Raw genomic sequence first — 22,038 nt, 5'->3', positions numbered from 1 at the left:
GACCGCAGCCGGGGCTGGGAATGGCACAGGGGCTGAGGGGAGCTCACAGCACCGCGCTGACACCGCATCACCGACTGGGAGCTTGGGAAGTTCTTAATAAACCGGGTTATAATCAGGGATTTGGGGAAAACCCAAAACCTCCCGTGTCGGTGTGGCTGCTGCGGTAGAAGCGCAGGTCACCTCTCAAGGGTGACAGCAGCGTGCTGCAGGTCACAGCAAAGAGCAGAACGACAAAGTGAGGGCATGCGGCCTCGGGCCATCATCAGGGCATCGCCTCTGCCATCCGCAGGGGGTGGCAGAGTCCTGAAAACGTCTTAAACAGCTCCGAGGCTGTGGCAGAGGCACTGACAGGATGGTGAGGCTGCCACTGAGCAAATGAGCATCAGCAGTCAGAGTACCTTACAGAATGGATGAGGGAAAACTGCTGGAAACAAAACTCAGGGGACAGAAAATTTCTTATTGTGGCTTTTGCCTGCTTTTGGGATGAGCAGTGTGGTACAACGCTTCATCAGGGTAGGGAAGGACAGCTGGGGAACCATTTTAATGGACAGAGGTAGTAGGAGTTACATTCTTTCTGCTGTGGAAGGATGTTGGTTGACCTGCTCCAGCAGCTCTCCCTGCTCCGCGGTGAGTTTTTGTTTCACCATCAGAGTTTCTGCAAACACTCCTGGCAGCCTGCAGGACACTGCTCCAGGGAACAGCAGCAGGGATCACGGGCCATGGTGGAGAGGTACCCTGCCCTTAGAGAAGGCAGGTAGGGTTTGGGAATAACTGGATAAAAAAGCAAGAAAACCAACAGATGTACCCAATTCTCAACTGCCTGTCTGGAAACTTCATACAGAATGAGAGGCAAAGTCACATCTGGAGAGACGTCTGCTCCATTATTTTAAAATAGACCAGAAAGGATGCATTAGCAATATGATAAATATCTTCAGAGTAAATTCTTCCCTTGCCTGTATTCCTCAGTGGGTCACTTCTTTATATTCTGTTCCCTCATTTCTCTTGTTTTGTCCTTGAAGGAAATGCTCCTCATGTGTGAACACATCTGGCTTTAGTAGGGCTGTGAGGAGGCAGAGTTTGCCTTTGAGTTCTTCCCTCACACAGGAAAGGAAAGCTGGCTCCTCAGAGACATTGTGGATGATATTGGCAGTAGTAACTTGTTTCTGGCCATGGTACATGGTTTTAATTATGCTTTTTCACTTGTCTGCCTTATGAAAGCCTATCCAAATGCTCTATTATTTTTTTTTTAGAAACTCCACATAGATAAATGAACATCAGCCATCCTGAGTACGAAAAATTTGCTAAAAAATCCAATGTTTTGGTGTCTTTTGGCAATATATCATGATGCCTGCTGCCCAGTGAGACTTTGGTGAGCACAGGGGAGCTGTTTTCCCTTCTGTTTGTTTGGGCTGGCTTATTTAACTGCTGGTCATTCATCCTTACTTAGTTTTGCCCTCCTTGGCTTTCTGTGACCATTAGAATTAGAATAATTACTGTGAGGTTTTTTCCTTGCTTTTAAACATTTATAACAGCCACTTAGAAAAAAAAAATATGGTCAAATGTGTTCTGTTGTAATCTTCCGCTACCACAATAAAAATTAATCCACTTCTAGCACTTGGAGGGCAGGAGGCAAAGCTGCAATAGTGGTTTGGGATTTGCCATTCCTGTCAGCCAGTCCATCTTGCTTGTTGTCCAGTGGGATTTCACTTTTGGGGCAGTTTTGTTTTTTAGTTTTTTTCTTAATGGGCATGAACAGGAGGAGAAGAGAGGCACAGGACAGGCTGGCAGGGTGTGGTTCTGTCTGCTGGCACTGATGCAGCAGTCTGGGTATCTCTGGGAAATCAGTCAAGACTTTACACCCAGGTTCACCATGCTTGTTGCTGGAGTGCATCCTCCTTTCTTGGCCTGGACTGCAGCAGGGATGGAAATGTGAAACAGAATTGTTGCCCTTCTTTCCCTTTTTTAAACTGATAGACAAAGTTCAGGCGCAGTACAGGTCTCTGAAGAGCCATTTCTTCTGCCTTTCACAAGAACGTGAAGGGAAGGTTTTAAGTCTTGGAGGGCTGTTGCTTTCCTGTAAGAGGGGATTACACCAAATTTAGCAAAGCTGAAGCTCTCATTTTACTTATTATTTCAGGAGAACTTGCAAAACCTATCCAGAAAGCTCGTTACCCCACTGTAGGTTTATATTACAGCAGACTTCACTTCCCAAGAGGAGACAAAGTCTGTGCTTCCAAAAATCCTTGGCCTTGCATTTTTGCAGTCAGAGCATCAACAGTTCAGATGATACTTTGGATAAAATCTGAAATGGTGCCTGGAAGGGTCAGACTGGCATGTGGAGCCCCTTGATAGAACACAAATTTCCACACCTGCCCATGTTCTGCACTTGCAGTGGTGTCCATGCAGGCAGGCAAGGGCCTCCAGGGAGGGCTGAGGGAAAGTGCAAGTGCTCCAGGTACCTGAAAACCAAGGCCGTGGTGTGCTGATAATTTTGCCTGCTTTGTTTCACTTGTATCCTTTGTTAACAAAGAGCAGTCTAGAGGGAAATAGTCTATTATTAATATTTAATTTCCTCCTATTACTGTAAGCAGATGACCTAAAAGATCATTTAGGCAGCAGCCAATAATAAAGCAAAGAGAGGAATCAGAAAATGTATGTCTTGGTTAGGTGGGTGATGCCTCCTTCCTCCTCTTTCCTGCCCCAGCCAGCCACAGCTCTTCATCCTTCCATGGCAGCAGGGCTGGGGATGCTCCCCAGAGCTCTGTGTGAGCACTCAGGGACCCAGGAAGTTGCTGTACATGAAGTATTCAGAAAATACTGAACTGCAGAAAGGAAACCCTCGAGCAGCACAGAGAAGTGCTCCTGCTGCCTTCCCTATCGAGCTCCCCAAGGGACACCTGTTTTCATCATGTTTTACAGCCCCGTTGTTTTGCAAATTTGTGTTCTGCCTGTGAGCACATTGGCTCGTTTATTGTGACTTGATCCTCTGAAGTGGTGGGGAAAGACAAGATTTCTTGGAGTCTTTGATTTAAAAGATAGGGAGATTCTCTTTGAGCTGAAGGGATTTCAAAGAGAGGATAAAAACTGACAAGCATCTCCCCCTCCAGGCTTTGGAAAGTAGGAAACAAATGATTTAGCAGCACCAATTCTTCTGCTCAGGGCCATCTGTGAATTGAAGGATTTTCCCTAAGGGAATTAGGTAATCTGCATGTGGCTGGGAAGGGTCACGTCAGAAGGAGATGCAAGGCTGTGATCTGTGGAATGAGCCCTGAACGCCCCCCGGGCCCCTTGAGCTGCCCCTCCTGCCCATCCTGGAGCAGAGCACAGGGCCAGGGGAAGCTGCAGTCTGTCCCCTACGTGCCCACAGACTGTCGTGGGTGCCCCAGGGGCTGCTGATCGTCTGGAGGTTTTGCTAATAGGTGAGAGGAGCTGTCAGGCTGAGGTGTCACAGGCGCTGTGAGCCTGGCAGGCACAGGGTGCATCTGCTCTGCACAGAGAGAGCCTGGCAGCCCAAACCTCCCAGAGCAGGCTGCACCCAGCCTGCAGGGCTGCAGATGAGCTGCTCTGAGCTGGGGGATTTGGACCAAGCAGTGGCCAAGGTGAGCTCCCTGCTTTTGGCACTCAGCAGAGAGGAGGGCAGCACCTTGGTCCAAAGTCAACTGGAGATGCCAAACTAAAGCTTGCTCGGGCTCTGCTGGTGAATTGCTTCATGGGAACGTGCTGTGCAGATGCTTTATTGGATTTTCAAGGAGGAGTTTCTCATTGGGATTGAAATATGAGAGAGAACAGAGTGTTCCAAGTCACTACAAGTGAACAGAGCAGCAGGTTTACAGGTTTGTGAATGACAAAAAAAGTTTATTTAATAATGGGGGAAAGGCAGGAACATAGCCCGGGGTATCAAGAAGGAATTAACAATATAAAAGAAGGGCTTATGAAGAAATACTAATTGTAGCTGTCCAGCCTGTTGGGTGATACAGGTTATTTTTCTTAAGTTTCAAGGAGCTTGCCATGCTGATCCCTCAAGGGCTTGAGATGTTAAATATACACTTCCCCAGTGAGTAAAGCAGATTGTTAATTAATTTTTTCTTATTAGACCTGATTGCTGAGCCTTTGGGTCTTGCATGAAGTAGACAATTCTACAATAAATTTAATTTTGCCTCTGGATCTACGTCATCTTCTCTGGGTGGTCTCTATTTCATTTTGTCCCTGTGCAGTGAATTTCTAGCTGTATAAGCAGAAAGACCGAGCCCGTTCTTGTTTTAAAACAAGCAGCACACACTCCTGAAATGGAGATTTGTTATGTCAGGTGAGCACTGCAGCAGCTGACACTGCGAGAGAGGGATGAGGAGGGTGGGTGAGCTCAGGTTGAACGTGAACCCTCCTGGGCTGTGGCACATTCTGCCAGCAGCAGGTGAGGCTGCCCTTGTGTGGCCAGTATTTGGTTTTGCTAATGTCAGTGGCTGCTCAGCGGCGCTGAAGCAGAGACAAAATGTTGTTTTGTCGTGGCTGGGACACCTGCTCAGCTCCAGCCATTCCTCCCCTGAGATGTGCTGGCTCTGCAGAACTCCGGGTGTTTTCCAGCCCATCTGAGAGCAGAGGGTGGAAGGACATGCTGTCCTGTGCTGGACAGAACATTCCGATTGCTTCAGAATAAATGGCTGGGGCTTGGGATGAAGAATCAAGCCACTGTTTGTGTGGAGAGATGGAAGCAAGAGACAAAAAAATTCAGAGATAAAAAATTCAAATTTAACATGAGGCCATGAAGGAGTCAAAGTAGAAGGTTAAAAGCTCTGTTGTGTCAGAGAACAGCGTGTGATGTAGCCATTAAACCTCAGGTTCCAGCACTGTGCTTTTTCAGGTTCAGGCAGAGGTGTAGGAAATTTCAGCTTTGTGCTGAGCCATTGGTATGTGCAGAAATTCCACAGTGAGGTTTGGAACTTTCCTCCATGTCCTGCTGGAGTTTGAGGTGAGGCAGAGTCAGGTTAAACAAAATGCACCTAGGATTAGTGTGGATTTGTGATCCTACCGAAGGGAGCTCTCAAATGGGGAAGAATGTCCAGTAATTTTGCTTTGATCTTCTTCACTGAAGTGTATGAGCTGTGAACATGATGGGCAAGAGCAACATGGCAGGATTTTAGGTAACTCCTCTGAGCATCAAGATTAAGGTGCCCAGTTCTCAGGCTGCCTCCTCTCCAACAGGCTTCCCTCAGCTCTGGCTCCATCTCAGAGGAGCTTGTGGGGAATTACAGTGGCTTTAGCAGCAGTTTGGGCCCAAGCATGTCAGAATAATTTATTAAATTTTTCTAAACGTGGCCTGGCACTGGAGTTTGGTGTGCTCTTGTCCTGCATGGTGAGGTGTGAGCCTGTGGGAGGTGTGTGCTCCCACTCTGTCCTGCTCAGGGGCTCAGGGCTCACACCCACCTCAGTCTCAGGCACAGCCGTGTCCTGCACCCCCCCTTCCTCTCAGGAGCCTGTTTTGCCCACTGCTTCCTTTGTTAGGTTGTTTTTTTTCCTCCTACCAGCTTTTTCCTGTTTTTTTCCTCCCTTCTTGCTCACACACATGCACAAAACATTGTTTATTTCTCATCCTGCCCCTTCTGTTCTCTCTGCCTCCAGATCTTCTTTATTTCTGTCTTATATTCATCCTAATCCTCTTCCCTGGAAGCTGGGCTGGAGGCTGAGGTTTCAGTATTGCTGCTTTGAAGCAAACCTGTTGGGATTTGTAATGGACAAGCAGATCCTTGCAGGGGCATATCACTGATATCCCTGAAATCCAAGAAAGTAAAAGCCATCTTTAGGAAGCCACTGAAAAACTGAAGGTTTTGCTGTAGGAGCAGTGACAATATGGAGACTTCTTGGGGTTTTTCTTGTTTAAAAAAGATTAAATGGATGATCTTTATCTTCCTCTTGGTAGCTAGATCACACACTGATCTCTTCTGTTGATTTCTTCCCCTAAAACCAAACAAAACACAGAAACAAGATAGCCGAAGGTAGAGAAAAGCAAGGGTTTTGAAGCATGTCCAAACCACCAAGAATCATTCACTTTCCTTTCAAATGCAGCATTAGCAATAGAGCTCTAAATCAATGAAAGGTCTAAAATTAGATTATATTCCTGAGATCAGATGTGAATCACAAGTTAATCATATTTTCTTTTATTATCACTGTCTTTACCCTTTTATTTTATCCTGAGAAATTAGGTTTCTGACTTGAAAACAGAATGAACTGTGAAGGCATCAAACCCTGATGGGTGAGACCTCACCAGATCACCTGAGGATGGGGCTTGTGTTTGGAAGGTTCATGTTGCATCCAAAACTGAGCTGGGTGATTTATCAGTTAGTGCTGTGCTTCTCTCTCTCCTAACCCTCTGATGTATCAAGCTGTTTCTTAAATTAATGAGAAAATATTATTGCTAAAGCTTGCTAAATAAGGTTTGCAACCCACTCTGGAAGTGACAGGCGAGGACAGCAAGCAATTATCTCTTGACTGCAGCACAAAGCTCAGGGAATTGTGTTCTCCCTTCTGTATTTTTAGCTGAAACTGTGGTGAGATGCACCCATACCTGAAGCAGAGGTACCTGCAAGGGCGTGCAGGTGATGTGTATCTGCTCATACGAAATTTCAGGATTGTTTCCTCACAAGCAGCACCAGCTGTAGTCCCAGGCTGTGTGCAGGACACTGCAGGAGCTCAGTGCAGCCCTGAGCATGGCACTGTGTGTGATTTTGGGGCAGATGTATTTTGGTGGGCCGGGTTCTGGCTGGTTGTGGGTGAAGGATGATGCTGCCTTGGATGCAGCAAACACTATGGACAGTGCAGGTGTAATGAACAAATGGTTTGCTTAGAGGATTTACATGAACAAAAATAAGGGAGTTGCAGGAGGGGAGCCTGCAGAGACCCTTGCAAAGAGTGTGCATGGTCAGCAGGAGTGCCAAAGATGTCCCTGTCTGAACACCTTGAGCACTTCAACACCTTGAGCATGCAGGAGGGGAGCCTGCAGAGACCCTTGCAAAGAGTGAGGAGGTCAGCAGGAGTCCCCAAAGATGTCCCTGTCTGAACACCTTGAGCACTTCAACACCTTGAACACTTCAATACCTTGAACACTTCTCCCTGCCATGGATGTTGTTGCATGGATGCCTGGAGGCCAGACAGGTGTGGCCACAGAGGGGTGACACACATGCCAGCAGTGCAGCTGCCCTGTGGTGAGGGCTCCTGTCCTTGCAGGGCAGGGGACTGGAGCAGCAGTTTTGTGGCAAAGCACGTGATGGCTCAGACGCGGTGTTTGCCATCAGAGGGAGACAGGTGTGTGTGACAGGCTCCTCCACCTTCCCTCTGTGCAGCCTCAGCACTTGCCAGCACATAATTAGTGGGGCTCTCGTGTTTCAGGGCGGGCTGTGGAGCAGCTGCTGAAGTGCCAGCTCAGTTGGTAGCCTCGAAAACAAAACGTCCCTTGTTTCTCATCACCACTGTGAAACGCTGCCTTCCTGAACTTGGGTTTGGCCCTGCAGCTTTCAGGATAGACAAAATGTGAGAATTTTGCCAATAATGTATTCTTCTAGGTCTGTGCAATATCCGTTATCAATTTAATGTGCCACTTTAATGAGATTTTGCTTTCTCCATCTCATCTGTAGAGCTGATTACTTAGTGTATGTGGTTGGTGTTTTCTTTTCTTTTTAGAGGAAACTGCAAGTGAAGAAGTTTAATGTTTGCTTCAGCTGAAGAGAATATTTCCCAAGTCCTGGTGGGAAAAGGTGAAAAAGAGGAGCAGAGGATGTTGCTGTGGTATGGAGATGACAGGAAGCCATGACTAGAAGGGGGATTGTCAACAGGAAGCAAAGCACGGCAGCCAATGTGGCACTGCTGTGCAGTACAGCTGCTGTGCTGCACTGCCTGCTGGACTCTGAGGCCTGGGGAGCACTGTCTGTCCCCAAGAAAAACCCTCCTGCCTGTTTATCTGCTGGAGTCTGAATTGTTCTGCACCTGGCTAATCCACTTTGCTGGAGCTGGCTTTTTTTCTTGACACCATCTACTGTAAAGTGCTTGAACAGCTATGGGGAGGAGAATGTGTGTGTGAGCAGCCTTGCCAGGCTGGCAGCCGAGCCCTCCACGGAGCCCAGGCAGCTTTGGGGGGTCCTGGCTCTTCAGTGCTCTGCAGATATGGACGCTGAGCTTTGGGCCTGGTTGTTCTCACCATGCTAGTACATGGGAAGGACGACTTCCTCTCAGACATAGCCTACATCATCCTGGAGCTGATCATCGCCGTGCTGGCCATCCTGGGCAACATCCTGGTCTGCTGGGCCGTCTACCTGAACAGCAACCTGCAGAACGTCACCAACTACTTTGTGGTGTCCCTGGCCGCTGCTGACATTGCCGTGGGGGTGCTGGCAATCCCCTTTGCCATCACCATCAGCACTGGCTTCTGTGCCTTCTTCTATGGCTGCCTTTTCATTGCCTGCTTTGTCCTGGTCTTGACCCAGAGCTCCATCTTCAGCCTCCTTGCTATTGCCATCGACAGAATCATTGCCATCAGAATACCCCTCAGGTAAGCACGGGCTGGGCCGGGCTGGTGAGGGCTCAACATCCCTGAAAACCACACGTCTGGAGATGAATCAAGGAAAGAAAAGTTCGATGAGGATCGGTGCTTTTTCTCTTGTATTTTGAAAGCAACTTTTCTAGGTCCTACAGTCTGCCTTGGCTGGTGGATTTTCTGGTTGCTTCCTTTTCCTGTGGTGCTTCTCTGTTCTCCCAGGGTGGGTGTCCATGGCATCACAGAGGTGCTGCCTGGGAGCTGCCACTCCATAGCCAGGCAAACCGTGCCCTGGGCTGCAGCAGTGCCACCAGGAGGAAGGGCAGAAAGGGGGTGAGGTCAGCTTGTCCCCCTCCCATGTGGAGAAGGGGAGTTCTGCCTGAAGCTGTAGCAGCAGGGCTGGGGAGAGGGAGGTGGGGCTTGCTCTCAGGGGTCTCCGAAATGTGAAGGGAGAGGAAGCAGCAGGCTACCAAGAAATGGGCCTTAGGAAGATCTGGACTGGCTCAGGCACTGCCTCTGCAAGCACAGCACAGGCTGGGTCAAGGTGGAGGCTTGTCCCAGCCCTCACCTGCAGGTGGGGACTTGTGGTCTCTGCAGTTTGAGGAAAGAAAAGGACATTTTAATGACTAAGACTGGCTGCTGCTTGGTGTGGCACCAGGGAGGCTGCCATGGGAGAAGGGGGAGTTTTGTCACCCACACAGGGGCTGCTGCTCAGTTCAGCTTGGCAGGAGCGCATGGTTGTGATGGGCTCTGTGTGCCCCTGGGTGTGGGGCAGGGCTGCTGCTGCTCTGAGCTCTCGCTGAGCTCCAGAGATGGAGAGGAAGCCCCTGGAGAGGCTCTGCAGAACTGCAGGAGTCTCCTTCCTTCCTGTCTTGTCCTTAGGAGGATGCAGCACGCTTTCAGGAAAGGAGAGACTGCCTTCGTCTGCAGAACAACCAACGTGGCTGCAAAAATGGAACCAATTTCTGATTTTTGTGCTCTTGAGTTTGAGTTTTTGGACATCCTCACTCTTCTTGAGCTTAAATCACTTTTGCTGATCTGTACAATTTAGTTCTGTCTCTTCTGAGTACTTTGGTCATGCAGCACTTATGTCAATTAACACAAACCTCCTGTTCAAAACTAGAATGGGAGCCCTGGAGAGGGGAAATTGCCTTTCCATGTGGGCCAGTGCAGCCAAGTCTTTCCTGAAGCCTCACCTCAGCAAGTTTGTGCTGCTATAGCATTGCCTTTAATGGGGAGTTGCCAAACCCTGTTGGTCATACCTGTTACAGCCTCTGGTTTTGATGTAGATGTAAGGAATAACTGTTCCATTCCATAGCAGAGAAAACTCTGTTGATAATAGTTACCTACAGTTCTGCTATAGATGACTTTTCTACAGTTCTGCTACAGATTATTTCAGTTTATAAACCAGAATAATGATAAATGGTACAAGGAAATATGTTGAGTAGCCCCTGGGAGCTGCCTCTGAAATGGTTTGGAGAGGGGCTGATGTCTTGATTTCATCTCTCACAAGGTAACTCTGAGGATGTCTGCTGACAGTTTAAGCACTCTTATTGCTAGAGGATGACTTGCCAGGAAAGGGATTTAAAAAATCTGGATTTCTGCCCACGTTTTGGGCTATCACTGTAACTATATTGTCTTGAAAATGTAATTTCCTGGAGCAGCAAAGGTAAAGAGTCTTTTCAAAAAACCGGAGTAGATTAGTGCTGGGCATGACATTGGTTTCACTATCTTGTTTTGGAAAAAACAGAGCACACCCTCTTCCTCCCCAGGAACAGAGGGACTGATTGGATGCAGAAACCCACAGGTAAATCCACGGGTTTCTCCTCCTCTCTGTCCTCTGCTGGTTTGTCCTTTCACAGCAGGAGTGATGTACTTGTCAATTGTGTTTCCCCTTTAGAATTTATGGATGAATAAGCATTTATAGCCTCACACATGCTGAGAAAGTGAAAGCTGATTTTCTGAAGAGGGAAATGTGGTATAATCTAGATTGCCCACATCCTCACATTCTTTATTTTCTAATAGCTGTTTGTCTCAAAAATGGGTCAAACAATTTGGAGGAAAGTTCTACCACTAACAGAATGTTGTTTTCAACTCATCCTTTAATATCTGGGAAGGCCCCTTCTCCTCCTCACGGAACATGAAAGCTTTCAGCAGGTATTCCTAATATTCATTAGCTGAATCATTAATAAACCAGACTTCCTTTACTCTAGGGGAACCAAAAAGGGCCAAACCTGTGCTTTATTCTTTTGTTTCTCTTTCAATAGTTCATGTCTGGTTTGTCCTAATGAAGATAACTCCATATGTGGATGTGTATTCCCCCAGAAATAAACTGTCAGTATTAAGAAGGCAGAAGAGTGGGTTTTCTGATACTGCTTGGTTTTGGACTCCCCCAGTACATTATTAGTTACCTTTGAAATTATTTTCCGTGGAGAAGATACCCTCCTCCAAAAAACTGCAATGAAAATAGATATTTATAGGTGAAATTTTAAAATGGATAATTTGTGAGTATCTTATGTGTTCTGCCTTTCAAACAATGGAAAGGTTTTGTAGAATTTGGACAGTTTTCCACAAGTTCTGAAGGACTTTGCTGAATTCTGCCAGGTTTTATACAAATGTAACCCTCTGCAAGTGGCAGTCAGGCACTGCCAAGGAAGGGTGCCCGAGCCATTGTTCGGGCTAGGACCAAATGAGGTCTCTCACATGGCAGGTACCTGAAAAGCTGCACTGGCTAATCTCAAACCCCCAGGCGCTCTGAACAAAACTGGCTGTGAGTGTGAGCCCCGGGATGAAGCCCTGGGCCAAGAACAATTGCTGCTTTGCAGGCTCGGCGGTGCCAGCGCGGCGCCGTGGGCAGCCCGGCCACGCGCTCCTGGGCAGGCACTTGTGTAAGGATGCTCCCAGGGAAGGACAGGTACCTCCAACACGCCGGAAAGAGAGGGGAAATTTGCCTCCTGCAGCCAAACAGGAAAGTTTGCTGAGGTTACTGAGGTTGGTGCTTGCTGTCTGTGCTGGATGCAGGCATGAAACACGTAGGTCCTGCAGTGCCAGCTGCAGCCTTTCCTCCAGAGAAAGCTGCTTTTGCTGCTGCACTGCTTCTCTGGGGAACATTATTGATGTTTGGAGCTTTGGGACTGAGTTATCCCGTGTGGTGGTGATTTAAACTGCAGTTCTGAGGTGGCATCGGGATGTTTTTCTGCCAGAGGACATGAAGAACTGGCTTCTCAAAGTCTAGGAAGAATAGGGGAGATGAACACCAACCCTGAATAAATATAGGATGTGCAAGGGACCTTTGTGCTGAGAACAGCCTGTTTCAGTAGTTGCTTTAATTCCCTAGGGTTCCTTTCTGAAATGCTCATATGTGAGCATCTAAACCAGTGAATCAGGGTTTTAATGTTTTATTGCCACTTTGGGCCATATGTGGATTTATTTCTTTCCCTGCTCACCATAAACCTTTTGACTTTATGGCAGGCATTTCCTACATATGCTCATATGTTAAATAGATTTAGGGCAGGTTCAGCCTAATGTGAGAACAGACTAATTCCTCTCCTTCTTTAAATGGGTACAGCTTTTAAAGCAGTGCCTTCATGGCCTGCACAGGACTTGCTGTTACCAGGGTTTTATTCAGGAAGCTGATCATGTCACGCACAGAACTGTGTCTGCCCATCACTCCTGCTCCTGCTGTTTGGAGGAGATAATGCTGGGCACCAGTGCCCACCTGTGGGACCCCACCTCCCCCATCCCCACAGCATGGATAAACACCAGGATCAGTTGGTTCCTGGCAGCAGAGGAGGAAGGTTCCAGACTGAGGGGTTTGGGGAAGGTTGTTTAGTTGGCACATGTGAAGGTCTCAGTTTGATTTCTTGCCCTGTCACAGATTTCCTGGATGAGCTGGGATTGCCAGGGTCTCTCATTTCCACACACATGTAATAGGGATTGAATATCCTGCTTGGTCCTGCCCCTGATGGCTGCAGCTGCCCGAGGTGTGGGCTGTTGGGTGGATGTGCTTGGTGAGCAGTGTTTTGTAGTGATTTGTTAAACAGCTTTGAGCAGTGCTGGAATTCAGATCAAAGCCCTCAGCTGAGCATTCTGGGTGATGCAGTGTCTGAAAAGTGCTCCACACCTGACAGAGGATGTGCAGTGCTGTCCACCAAAGGAGGGTTTGGAAGACAAGCAGCAGGATGGCTGGACACTGATGGTGAGTTAGGCCAGCTGCACATCACTCAATGTATTGAAAGATTTTAATTTCTCCCTGAAGACACTCTGGACAGACTGCCAGCTCTGTGTCCCACCCAGTCTCAGAGACTCTGTGCAGGAGTCCTTGTCTTCGTGGCACAGAACTTAGCCCAGGGACCCAGAAGTGGCACATCCACAGCCAGGTTGCTCCAGGCAGCCCTGAGGAGCTGTACATTCACCAAGGGCAGCTGTTCTCCTCCTCCATTTTGTCAGCTGGGTGGCTGGGAGAGCAGCAGGGCAGATGAAACTAGTTTGGGGAAAACTTTCACATTTTCATGTGTTTGCAAAAGTTGGGTTTGCTTTTTAGAGGAGACATGTGACTCTGTCCCCACCCTGAGCATCCCTGTGCTCTGCACTCACATCCTTTGTGTCTGGAATTTCACAAGCAGAAGTGGCTGTTTATGTAGCAAGTGTGTTATTTCCAGGAAGCAGAACTGCTGCTGCACAGACAATGCAGTGCTGTCTGCACACGTCAGACATGCTGCAAAGTCACCTGCCACCTATGCAGGCCATGGGCTGCAGGTGGTGTCTCCTGCATGGTGCCAACAACCTCCAGGGTAGGGGATGTGTCTGGGAAGCCCTGGAGTTACCCTGCAGAGCTCTGAAGCACTGAGGATATGGAGAGTGGCTCTGGCCTGGCTGCTGTGAGCCTGGAAAGACACTGAGACAAAGTACACAAAGATCTACACAAAGCCTTCAATGACATCTCCAAGAGGATAAGAGGAAGGAGTCCAGGAAAGCCCATCTGGACTCTAATGCTACCTCAGCCAAGTCAGTCGGAGGTGCCTCAAGTGGATCCTAGAAATTAAGCTCTCCTAAACAAATTAACACTTCTCAGTGGGTACCTGGCCAGCACGAGGCCATTGGCTTTGTCCCCAGATGCTGTGAGCTGTCTGTCCTGACCCTGGGAGATACTGAGCAAGGTGTTGTGGACATGCACTGCAGCACAGGGCTCTGCAGCTGGGCAGCTGCCTGGCTTCAGCGCTGTTCTGAAGCCTGTAAAGCTTCTTGCATGGGAATCCCCAGAGGACAAGAGGGAGGGGGAAGTGTGGCGGGGTGTTTGTCTGGAGCAGTAGTGAGTGTATTTTTAGTGGAAGGGACATCTCTAGTCGTGGGATAACAGCTGCACAATTTCAAAATTCCTCTGACAAGATGTAGCTAATTCCAGGGCTTCAGGGTTTTGATGGTTGTGGGATGTTTTTTGGGATTTTTTGGTGTTGTTGTTGGGTTGTTTTGTCGGGGTTTTTTTGTTGTTTTTGTTTGTTTTCTTTTGTTTGTTTTGTTTTGTTGTTTTTCAAGCTTCAAGGGCCTCCAGCCACTCTCTTGCTCTCTGAATGTGTATTTCAAAGCACAGATGCTGTTTTGATGTGTTGATGAGGTCTGAATGGAGCGGCTCTCTGCTACCATTTATGCCGTGCCCTTTGCATCCTTTACGCACTGGGCAGGATCCACTAATTGCTGGAAAAAATCTTTTTCTCCCTCAGAATCAGCTGAATTCCTTCCTCATTTGTGGAAGGGCAATTTAGGTGTGTTTTTCGCGCTGGGAATTGTGTGCTTGGCTCCCTTATCCACTTAGTCTTTTCTGGTTTGAAATGCAGCTGAGAAAGGGAAATTCAAGCCTGATGGGTCTTGCTTTTTCCAAGGCCCATTGTCAGGGATTTAAAGCATGTGCAGGATCTCCATTCTTTACTGTGCAAGAGCAGCCACTCTTCTCCCCTGTCTTGAACTTGTGTTGGGATAGGAGCATGAGCCTGTGGGAGTAATTATTTCACTGGGAGATGGAAAGATTTCTGTGGCTTGTTGTATTATTTCTTGTAATGTTTGTTTTTGGAGAGAATTCTGGGGACAGAGGGAGAAGGAGCAGTGGGTAAACACTGGGAGCCCAGCGCTACTGTCCGGTCAAACACAGTGTGGGACCCACTGCACAGTGTGGGAATCCAGCCATCTACTTTCCATGCTGAGCATTACCCAGGCAAGGAAATTGCATTGAAATGTTAAACTGCTGCCCTCATTTACATTTTCAGAGGGGAGAACTGGTGGAGTCAGCTCAGGACTCGCAGTAACCTGTGAGGCCCTGGAAACTGGCTGATATTTAGAGCAAACCAAGGTCTCTGCTGCACTGCCAGATTCTTACCATGGTGCTCCTTGTTTCTTTCAACAGATCTTGGAAAGTTTACTAAGAACACTGGTATCAATACCCCACCACTGAGGTCCCTTTGGTGTGTGCAGTGCAGGCCATGGCACACCTGTAGTCAGAGAATTGTCCCCACCTTAATTCCTCTTTTCTGAGAAAGACATGGGCTCAACTTAGCTGGGCTGGGAGAAAAACTGCTGACCTGCCTCAGTTATTTCAAGAAGGTTGGTGGTGCTGTTCTTCCTGAAAGTGCCATTGAGGAGCAGAGTGAGGTGCCATGCAGGCAGTGCCAACCTGGCTGCTGCAACTGAGCCAGCAGGATTTCCCTGGAGCACACCAGAATGTGGATGCAGGGCTGGTTGGCACTGTGCCTCCAGGCTCTTTTGTGCTATTTGGTTTACAGATCTACTGCAAGACAGACCTAACAATTCCATGCTGAAAGGCTGCTCCTTTGCCTTTAGCCTTTGGCAAGAGACCCACAGTGGTCTTCATCACAAGGGTCAGAGCAGTGCTCGTGGTTATCCAGGCTGCAAGATCCATGTGCACACCCAAGTGGACTGGTGATGAAAACGGAATTAATTTCCCTGCTTTTCTGTCAACTATTCACTGCTTAAAGGAAAGGGAAGTAGGTGGCAGGCAGTGTCACCATGTCCCTGGTGTGCTGCATGGGTTCTGCACATCAGAGCAAAAGTCCTTCTGATGAAGCAGGTGCCTTTCTCACTGTCTTCTGGAACATGGGGCCGTTGTGAGGTTGTGTGGGTGCCAGCAGCTTGTTGAATGACACTGATACAGCTCCCATCTCCTCTGCTTTACAGGTACAATGGCTTGGTGACCGGCTCTCGAGCCAAAGGCATCATTGCCATCTGCTGGGTGTTGTCCTTCATCATCGGCCTGACCCCAATGCTGGGGTGGCACAAGCGTGCCCAGATCGAAGAGCTGGGCTCCAACTGGTCCTCTCCCATCAACTGCAGCAACAGCATGGTGGCTTGTCTCTTCGAGGCCGTGGTCACCATGGAGTACATGGTCTACTACAACTTCTTTGCCTGTGTGCTCCTGCCCCTCCTTCTCATGTTTGGTATCTACTTGAAAATCTTCATGGCAGCCCGGCGCCAGCTCAAGCAGATGGAGAACAAGATGGTACACGGGGAACGTTCCCGCTCCACGCTGCAGAAGGAAGTCCATGCAGCCAAGTCTTTAGCCATCATCGTCGGGCTGTTTGCAGTCTGCTGGCTTCCCCTACACATCATTAACTGCTTCACCCTTTTTTGCCCGAATTGCGCCCACGCTCCCCTGTGGCTGATGTACCTGGCTATTATCCTGTCTCACGCTAACTCGGTTGTGAACCCCCTCATTTATGCCTACCGCATCAGGGAGTTCCGATACACCTTCCGCAAAATCATCAGCCAGCACATCCTGGGCCGGAAGGAGCCGTTCAAGGCGGGAGCAGCCAGCTCCAGGACTTCCACGCACGGCGGGGACGCGGAGAACGCCAGCATACGGATCAGTGAGTATGCACTCGAGGTGTACACCAACGGAGAGATCCACAGGGACCCCGAAAAGCAGGACTTAAACAAATGCAAGGCTGCCTTGGAATGGCACCAGAATGGAAATGCTCTGGACTTGGAGACAAATGGGCATCTCCCACATTCCTGCAAAAACGGGATTCTCTCAGATGCATGCCTGAACAGGGAGCTTCACAGTGAAGAGCTAATTGATGCCCAGGTGTCTTACTCAGATCTGGAAAGAGCAGCCTTTGCTGCAGCTGATGTTTCCTGATGAGACTTTCGAAGTTTTCCTGGTAGAATTATTTTTTTTTTCCATTGGTGACCTCTGCCATGGCAGAAAGGGAGGTTGGGGGGCGGGGGGAGAGCAGTGTATTCAGATCGCTGTGGAGAAAGGGGTCCATAACCAGGACTATTGGATGATCCTAAATTCCAGACTGGAGAAAAGCCAAGAGACCACTGAAGTGGACTAAGGAAGGAGGGACGCGTTACCCATCAATGACCTGTCACCAAGAGCAGTGCCAAGGTCGAGGATGGCATTCCAAGTTCAGCACTGGGAGACTGCTGATGCAGGGATTTCGGGACACTTTGCTGTACTGTGCCTGTGGTTGAGTGTTGGTTTCACTGTCTTTACCAATGGAAATAGAAGTGTGGCTGGAAGTATTCCCTGAATAACAAAGAGCAACTGGCAAGGGCCTCTGAGTGCTGCGGCCCTGCAACAAGCAGAAGGGGGGATAGCAAAATCTGTTGTCAGGAAGGATGCCAGAAGCTGCTTGGAGAGGGAAGGAATTTACCTGACAGGAACTCTGGACACTTTCAACCATGGCACTTTGTCTTTTAGTTTGTGTTCTTAAAGCTTACACTGCAACAGGTTGCTCAAATGTTTTTTTTCCACGTGATAAGGTTGCTTTATGTTAACTTATAAAAGATGGGCAAGAGCTCATATCTGTTCCCTGAGTGCTCAGTGTTCCAGATGCACATGGCAAATGTAACCTCTCAGCACTCCACTTTGTCCAACAAATCACCAAAGCTGAGCCTTGCCAAGGATTTCCCTTGGCAAAAGGGCTGTTAGCAGGAGCGGTGCTGTGTCCTCAGGGCAGGGCTGTGAAGGGCTGTGGGTGTGTGACCTCTTTGTAGGCTGGTGGCACCTTCTGCTTTCCCGCTGCCTCTGTGCTTCTCCTCCTGAGTTCCTAGAATGAAAATTCTTTCCATGGCCCCAGATGTGTGTGAGGAGAGGTAATATTCCATATTTCAGTCATCTTCATCCTCACTCAACAGGCTGAGGGACTTTGTTTTATTCCTTTCTTGGGATAGAGAGCAGCCCACACACCTTGACCTAATTTTAGAATTCCAATGAGCTCTATTTAAAAACCCTTTTCTCCTGTGATTTCAGTTTTTTTCCCGTGAAGCCTGATGTGTCCCTGTGGTGCAGAGGCCAACAGAGGCAGCTCTGGGCTCTGGCTGGTTAGAAGATGCTCCTAGTCTGAGTAGCTCTGAGAAGGTGTCAGTGGTATTGGAACTCAGCTTAGAAATTGCAGTCTCTACTTTCTGTAGAAGAGAAAAGGCAAATTTGTGCTGCAGCAAGAGTGTACACATTGCTGTGGTTTGTTGCAAGAGGTGTTTCACTGCAATTTGGTAATTTTCTGGAAGGAAAATTAAGGAAGTCCAGCAGCTCAAGGAGAGCAGAAAACCACATCAGCTTGAATTCTGCCTGAAGATTTTCTGGGTTGTGCTTTTCAGACAAATAATCCATGTCCAGTGCTACCAGCCTTCTGGAGAGACAGGCAGTAGTGGTCCTACTGGGAAGTGAAAAGTTTGGTAATTCCAGGAATCTGAAGCTTATTCCCTAGCTGAAAACATCAGAAATATCCTCCCTCAATCTGGTTCCTCCTCGTGTCTGTCCACTAACATTTCAGAAGCCAAGGGGGATTTTCATACTTGAGAAAAAGCAGGTTAGGTCTGTTCTTATTCAATGTTTATTTTATATATTATGAAATATTAAAATGAAAAATCAGTTTTATTTTGAGGAGAATTCTCTTTTTGCCAGTTTCCCTGCACGCATGTGGGGAGAAGTCTGTGATGCTGAATGTGTTTGAGTGTGTAGCTGCTCTGGGCTGGCACAAAGCTTGCTGTGAGATGGATAAAAAGATGAGGCTGCCACCACAGTCCTTAGCAGAAAGACAGGCCAGTTTGTAAATCAATAGACTTCGTGGTTTCGTTGAACTGCTGCTTTCTTGGCAGGGCTCTTCCCCATGGTCTGACATCAGAGGAGGGGATTATCACTCCAGCAGCATGAAGGAACTCTGAGCCATTTCCCTGTGACTGACATCACAGGAAGCTCCTCCGTAGGGTGACTTGGGATCTCGTTACTCTTGATCCTTCTTGATGGAATATTTCTGCAAGTTATTTGTGTGATTGCTTCTCTGACCTCCTGTAACAGCAGCAGAAGAACTCAGGAAAATGGGGGGCTGTTCTCTTCAGGCCTCGGCTGGGAGCTGAGATGTTTCTAAGAATAACACAAGATTACATCCGGCACTCATGTCAATAACAATTAGGTCCACAAAGACCCAGAGCAGGGAAGGAAGTGTGGGAAAATACCAGCATTGCTCATGTGCTGGAGCACACACGAGTGCAGAAGTGTTGCCTGTTGAGCTGTAGCTGCCATTGGAAAAGGGATGGTTTACACTGCATCCGATCAGACTTTCAACAGTTGGTGTGGACTGGCTGCTTTCTGTATTTCCTGAGCATCTCCACACCCACTTGTGACAGTTTCTTGCTTGGTTGCCTCAATAATCAGGTTGATCTATGTTGATGGACGAACTTAGGATTGATTTGCTTTCCAGATTGCTCTGGAAAACTTTCCTGCCCAACCAGATCACCATGTGAGCTCAGTGACTTTCCACAAGTCTTGAATTCAGCTTTTGTGTTGCTGCTTGAGCTGCCCCCAGGTGTATCCAGTATCCTTCAATATTAGTGATCAAGACTTGAAGTGAAAAGGGTGTGTGTAGAGGGTGGGCTGTGTACAGGGGGAAGGGCAGGGAATGGAGAATGTGGTTTGTGGAGCTGTCTGCAGTCACAGCAAGGAAGGGATGGCAGCTGCACCACAGGCTAGGCCTTCTGGCAGACACATGGTGACTGAGATCGACCCTCAGAGGATGTTTCTGAAGCAGTTGCTGGGAAGAGCAGGAGCCTTTTGAACAGAATTTTGGACTTCATATTTCTTGTTTCCTAGGGATCATAATTTCAGGACTTCCTGCTTTTTGATTTGCTCTTAAAAAAAAAAAATAGGTCCCATCAGTGAAGTGTGCTCTTTCCTTCTCCTGGCAGCTCTCCACTCTTGAGAGAAGCACCTGCCTTCCAAACTTCCTAGGACCACTCATATCCCCATTTTCTTCCAGCTGGAGAATGTTTAGCTGATCCAGCTGTTCCAGATAAACAAAGACTGTGCCAAGACAAAAGGAAGAATGAGGTGATATCAGGAGAGGCTGGAGAAGACCTTCCTGGGAATCCCAGGTGCAGTGGGTCCAGAGAGCAGGAGCTGGGGTCAGCAGAGGCTGATTTAATTGAAGCAGAACTTCTTGCTAAGAAAGTCTGAAGATGCATAGAGAGATGTGGTGCCTCATTTGGTGTGAGGGCATTCCATGAATTTCACCATTCCCTGAAGACTCTTAGGCTCCAGAGTTTATTTGCTTTATAAGAGTTTTGGAGAAAGCAACGTTTGATCAGTTGCCAGGAGTAATTTTACCAAGAGTTCTTGGGGCTCTCTCCTCAATAGGGCACTGCTTTTTTTGTGTGTGCAAATAAATGCACTTACAGTTGTATCCTGCAGATCCCATTTGGATCAGTGATATTTCAAAGCTCTGTGCAAGTTTGAACTGCAGCTCTTGAACCAAGATGCAATTTGGCATGGTTGGGACAGCTGGGAATTCTGGAGACAGAAGAGGTTTCTCACTGGTCCCAGTTTCCATTTGTGTTAGAGTGCAGGTGGACTTGGAGTGACGTAGAATAGTCTGAGCCTTTGATAATTTTTTGAAGATGCTGGTGGAAATAGAGAAGTCTCTAAGGTGTGGGAGACTGGAGGGTCAGGATGGACAGGAATTCTTGGTAGTGAAGGAGCATTTGTAGAGTAGGTGTTTGGGAGGATTTCAGGGGAGCAGGAATGTGCTGGGAGGTGCTGTGGGGTGTAGAGATGATGCTGGCTTGAGACCAAGGTGGGACTTGCTGAGGAAGGACTCTGGAAGGGATGTAGAGCCTTACAACTCTCCTGGGGTCACCGCAAGGACCAGCCCTTCTTGGGGTGTGCACAGGGTTGATGTTGCAGGGTTGACTCTATATTGACTGAGGCAGGGATGGTTCTTATGGATTATGTTCTTCCAGATACATTGTCCCATTTCATGAGCACCTCCAGGAATAACAAATTCCCTTCTGCTTCTTGAGCATGGGCCCTCCCTAAAACCAAATCCTTCCAGCCAAGTTCTGTGGAAGGACAAACAGGCTGCACTGGTGCCACAATGCATTAAACCTGCATGCAATACTCTCTGGTGGTGTTTGCTAAGTTCAGCTGCCTAAAAGTCAGTTCTCTCCCAAATTGTTTTGGGCATCAAATTGCACTGAGTCATTTCAGCATTTTTTTTTCTTTCCAGCTCTGAGCTTCTGGCTGTCTTTATGGCAAAACACATAAAGAATAACAAAAATCACCAGTTCCTCATTTGCATGAGAGGTGACTAACCCTGACAGATGAGAATCCCCAGACTGGGGCAATGTTGTGTGTAACTCCCTGCCTTACTTGCCTGCTGGGGCTGTTCACACAAGGATGTGTTAAAATCAAGACTGGAACCTGTTGATCTGAGAGCACCCATCTCTCCTCACCCTGTCTCAGGAGCTGGTGTTCCTGCCCTGTCCTGTGGAGAGGTTCTCTGTGGTCTGCAAACCAAGACACTATGAACACCCTGCTGCACATGCTGTCAGTATGAAACAATTACTCTTTTAATTTAAATGTTTTATGATATAGGTGTTGTTTTCCCTTTGTCAGTTACCATTGGCGGGGTGGGGTGGGAAGGGGGTGGGAAAATCTGTGCATGCAAATGTATTTAAAGTGCATTGACCAAAGGTTTTTTTGAATCTGTGAAGTTTTCATATCTGTGAAGTCATCAGACTGCTGGGCAGTGAGGAGCCGCTGGTGCTGCGGAGTCTGTCTTGGTTACATTTCTTAATAAGCATTAAAATAATAAAATATATTTGTAAAAGAGAGTGTGAGTGTCTTTGTCCCAGGAAGATCCGGCTGGCTGGATCTTGTGTGCAAGTATTTTTTAATTATGTTATTATCTTTCTCCATTGATTGATCCTCCTGGAGAACTCTCTCCCTGGTGCAGCCTGTGCTTTCACAGAAAAGATTAGCATGGACTAAAGTGAGAGACCCAAATAGTCTGGAAGACTTCTCCCATCATGGCAGTAGAAATCCTTCACAGCTGTGTATGGAACACAAAGTAGAGCTGTTTTCACCCAAACCACTGCCCTGGCAGGAAGGGCATGTTCCACAGCAGGACCTGAGGATCCATAACTGCACCACGCAACAGCTTTGCCAGCTGTCACTGGGCCATCCCACCCTGCTGGCTCTCCTTCCATGTGGCCCTGCTGGTTCACCT

The 22,038-nt window shown here is 48.0% G+C and overlaps 1 protein-coding gene across 6 annotated transcripts in view; it reads left to right on the top strand.

The window, feature by feature from the left end:
• Positions 1–21,585, top strand: part of ADORA2A (adenosine A2a receptor) — a 30,243-nt gene extending 8,658 nt beyond the window's left edge. For 5 of the 6 annotated variants that reach the window (XM_039726021.1, XM_039726019.1, XM_039726017.1 and 2 more), the window contains 2 exons: positions 7,672–8,536; positions 15,707–21,585. In XM_039726021.1, the coding sequence (XP_039581955.1) occupies positions 8,187–8,536; positions 15,707–16,667 (1,311 nt within the window). In that variant the 5' untranslated portion in view covers positions 7,672–8,186 and the 3' untranslated portion in view covers positions 16,668–21,585. Of the gene's footprint in view, positions 1–7,399; positions 7,522–7,671; positions 8,537–15,706 lie in introns of those variants that run through there. The other variant, XM_039726022.1, reaches the window with a different exon arrangement.
• The last annotated feature ends 453 nt before the right edge of the window (positions 21,586–22,038 follow it).

The sequence above is a fragment of the Passer montanus genome, unplaced genomic scaffold, assembly GCF_014805655.1.
Source record: "Passer montanus isolate IOZ18808 unplaced genomic scaffold, ASM1480565v1 scaffold57, whole genome shotgun sequence".
Taxonomy (NCBI): Eukaryota; Metazoa; Chordata; class Aves; order Passeriformes; family Passeridae; genus Passer; species Passer montanus.
This window is presented reverse-complemented; position numbering and strand designations above follow the sequence as displayed.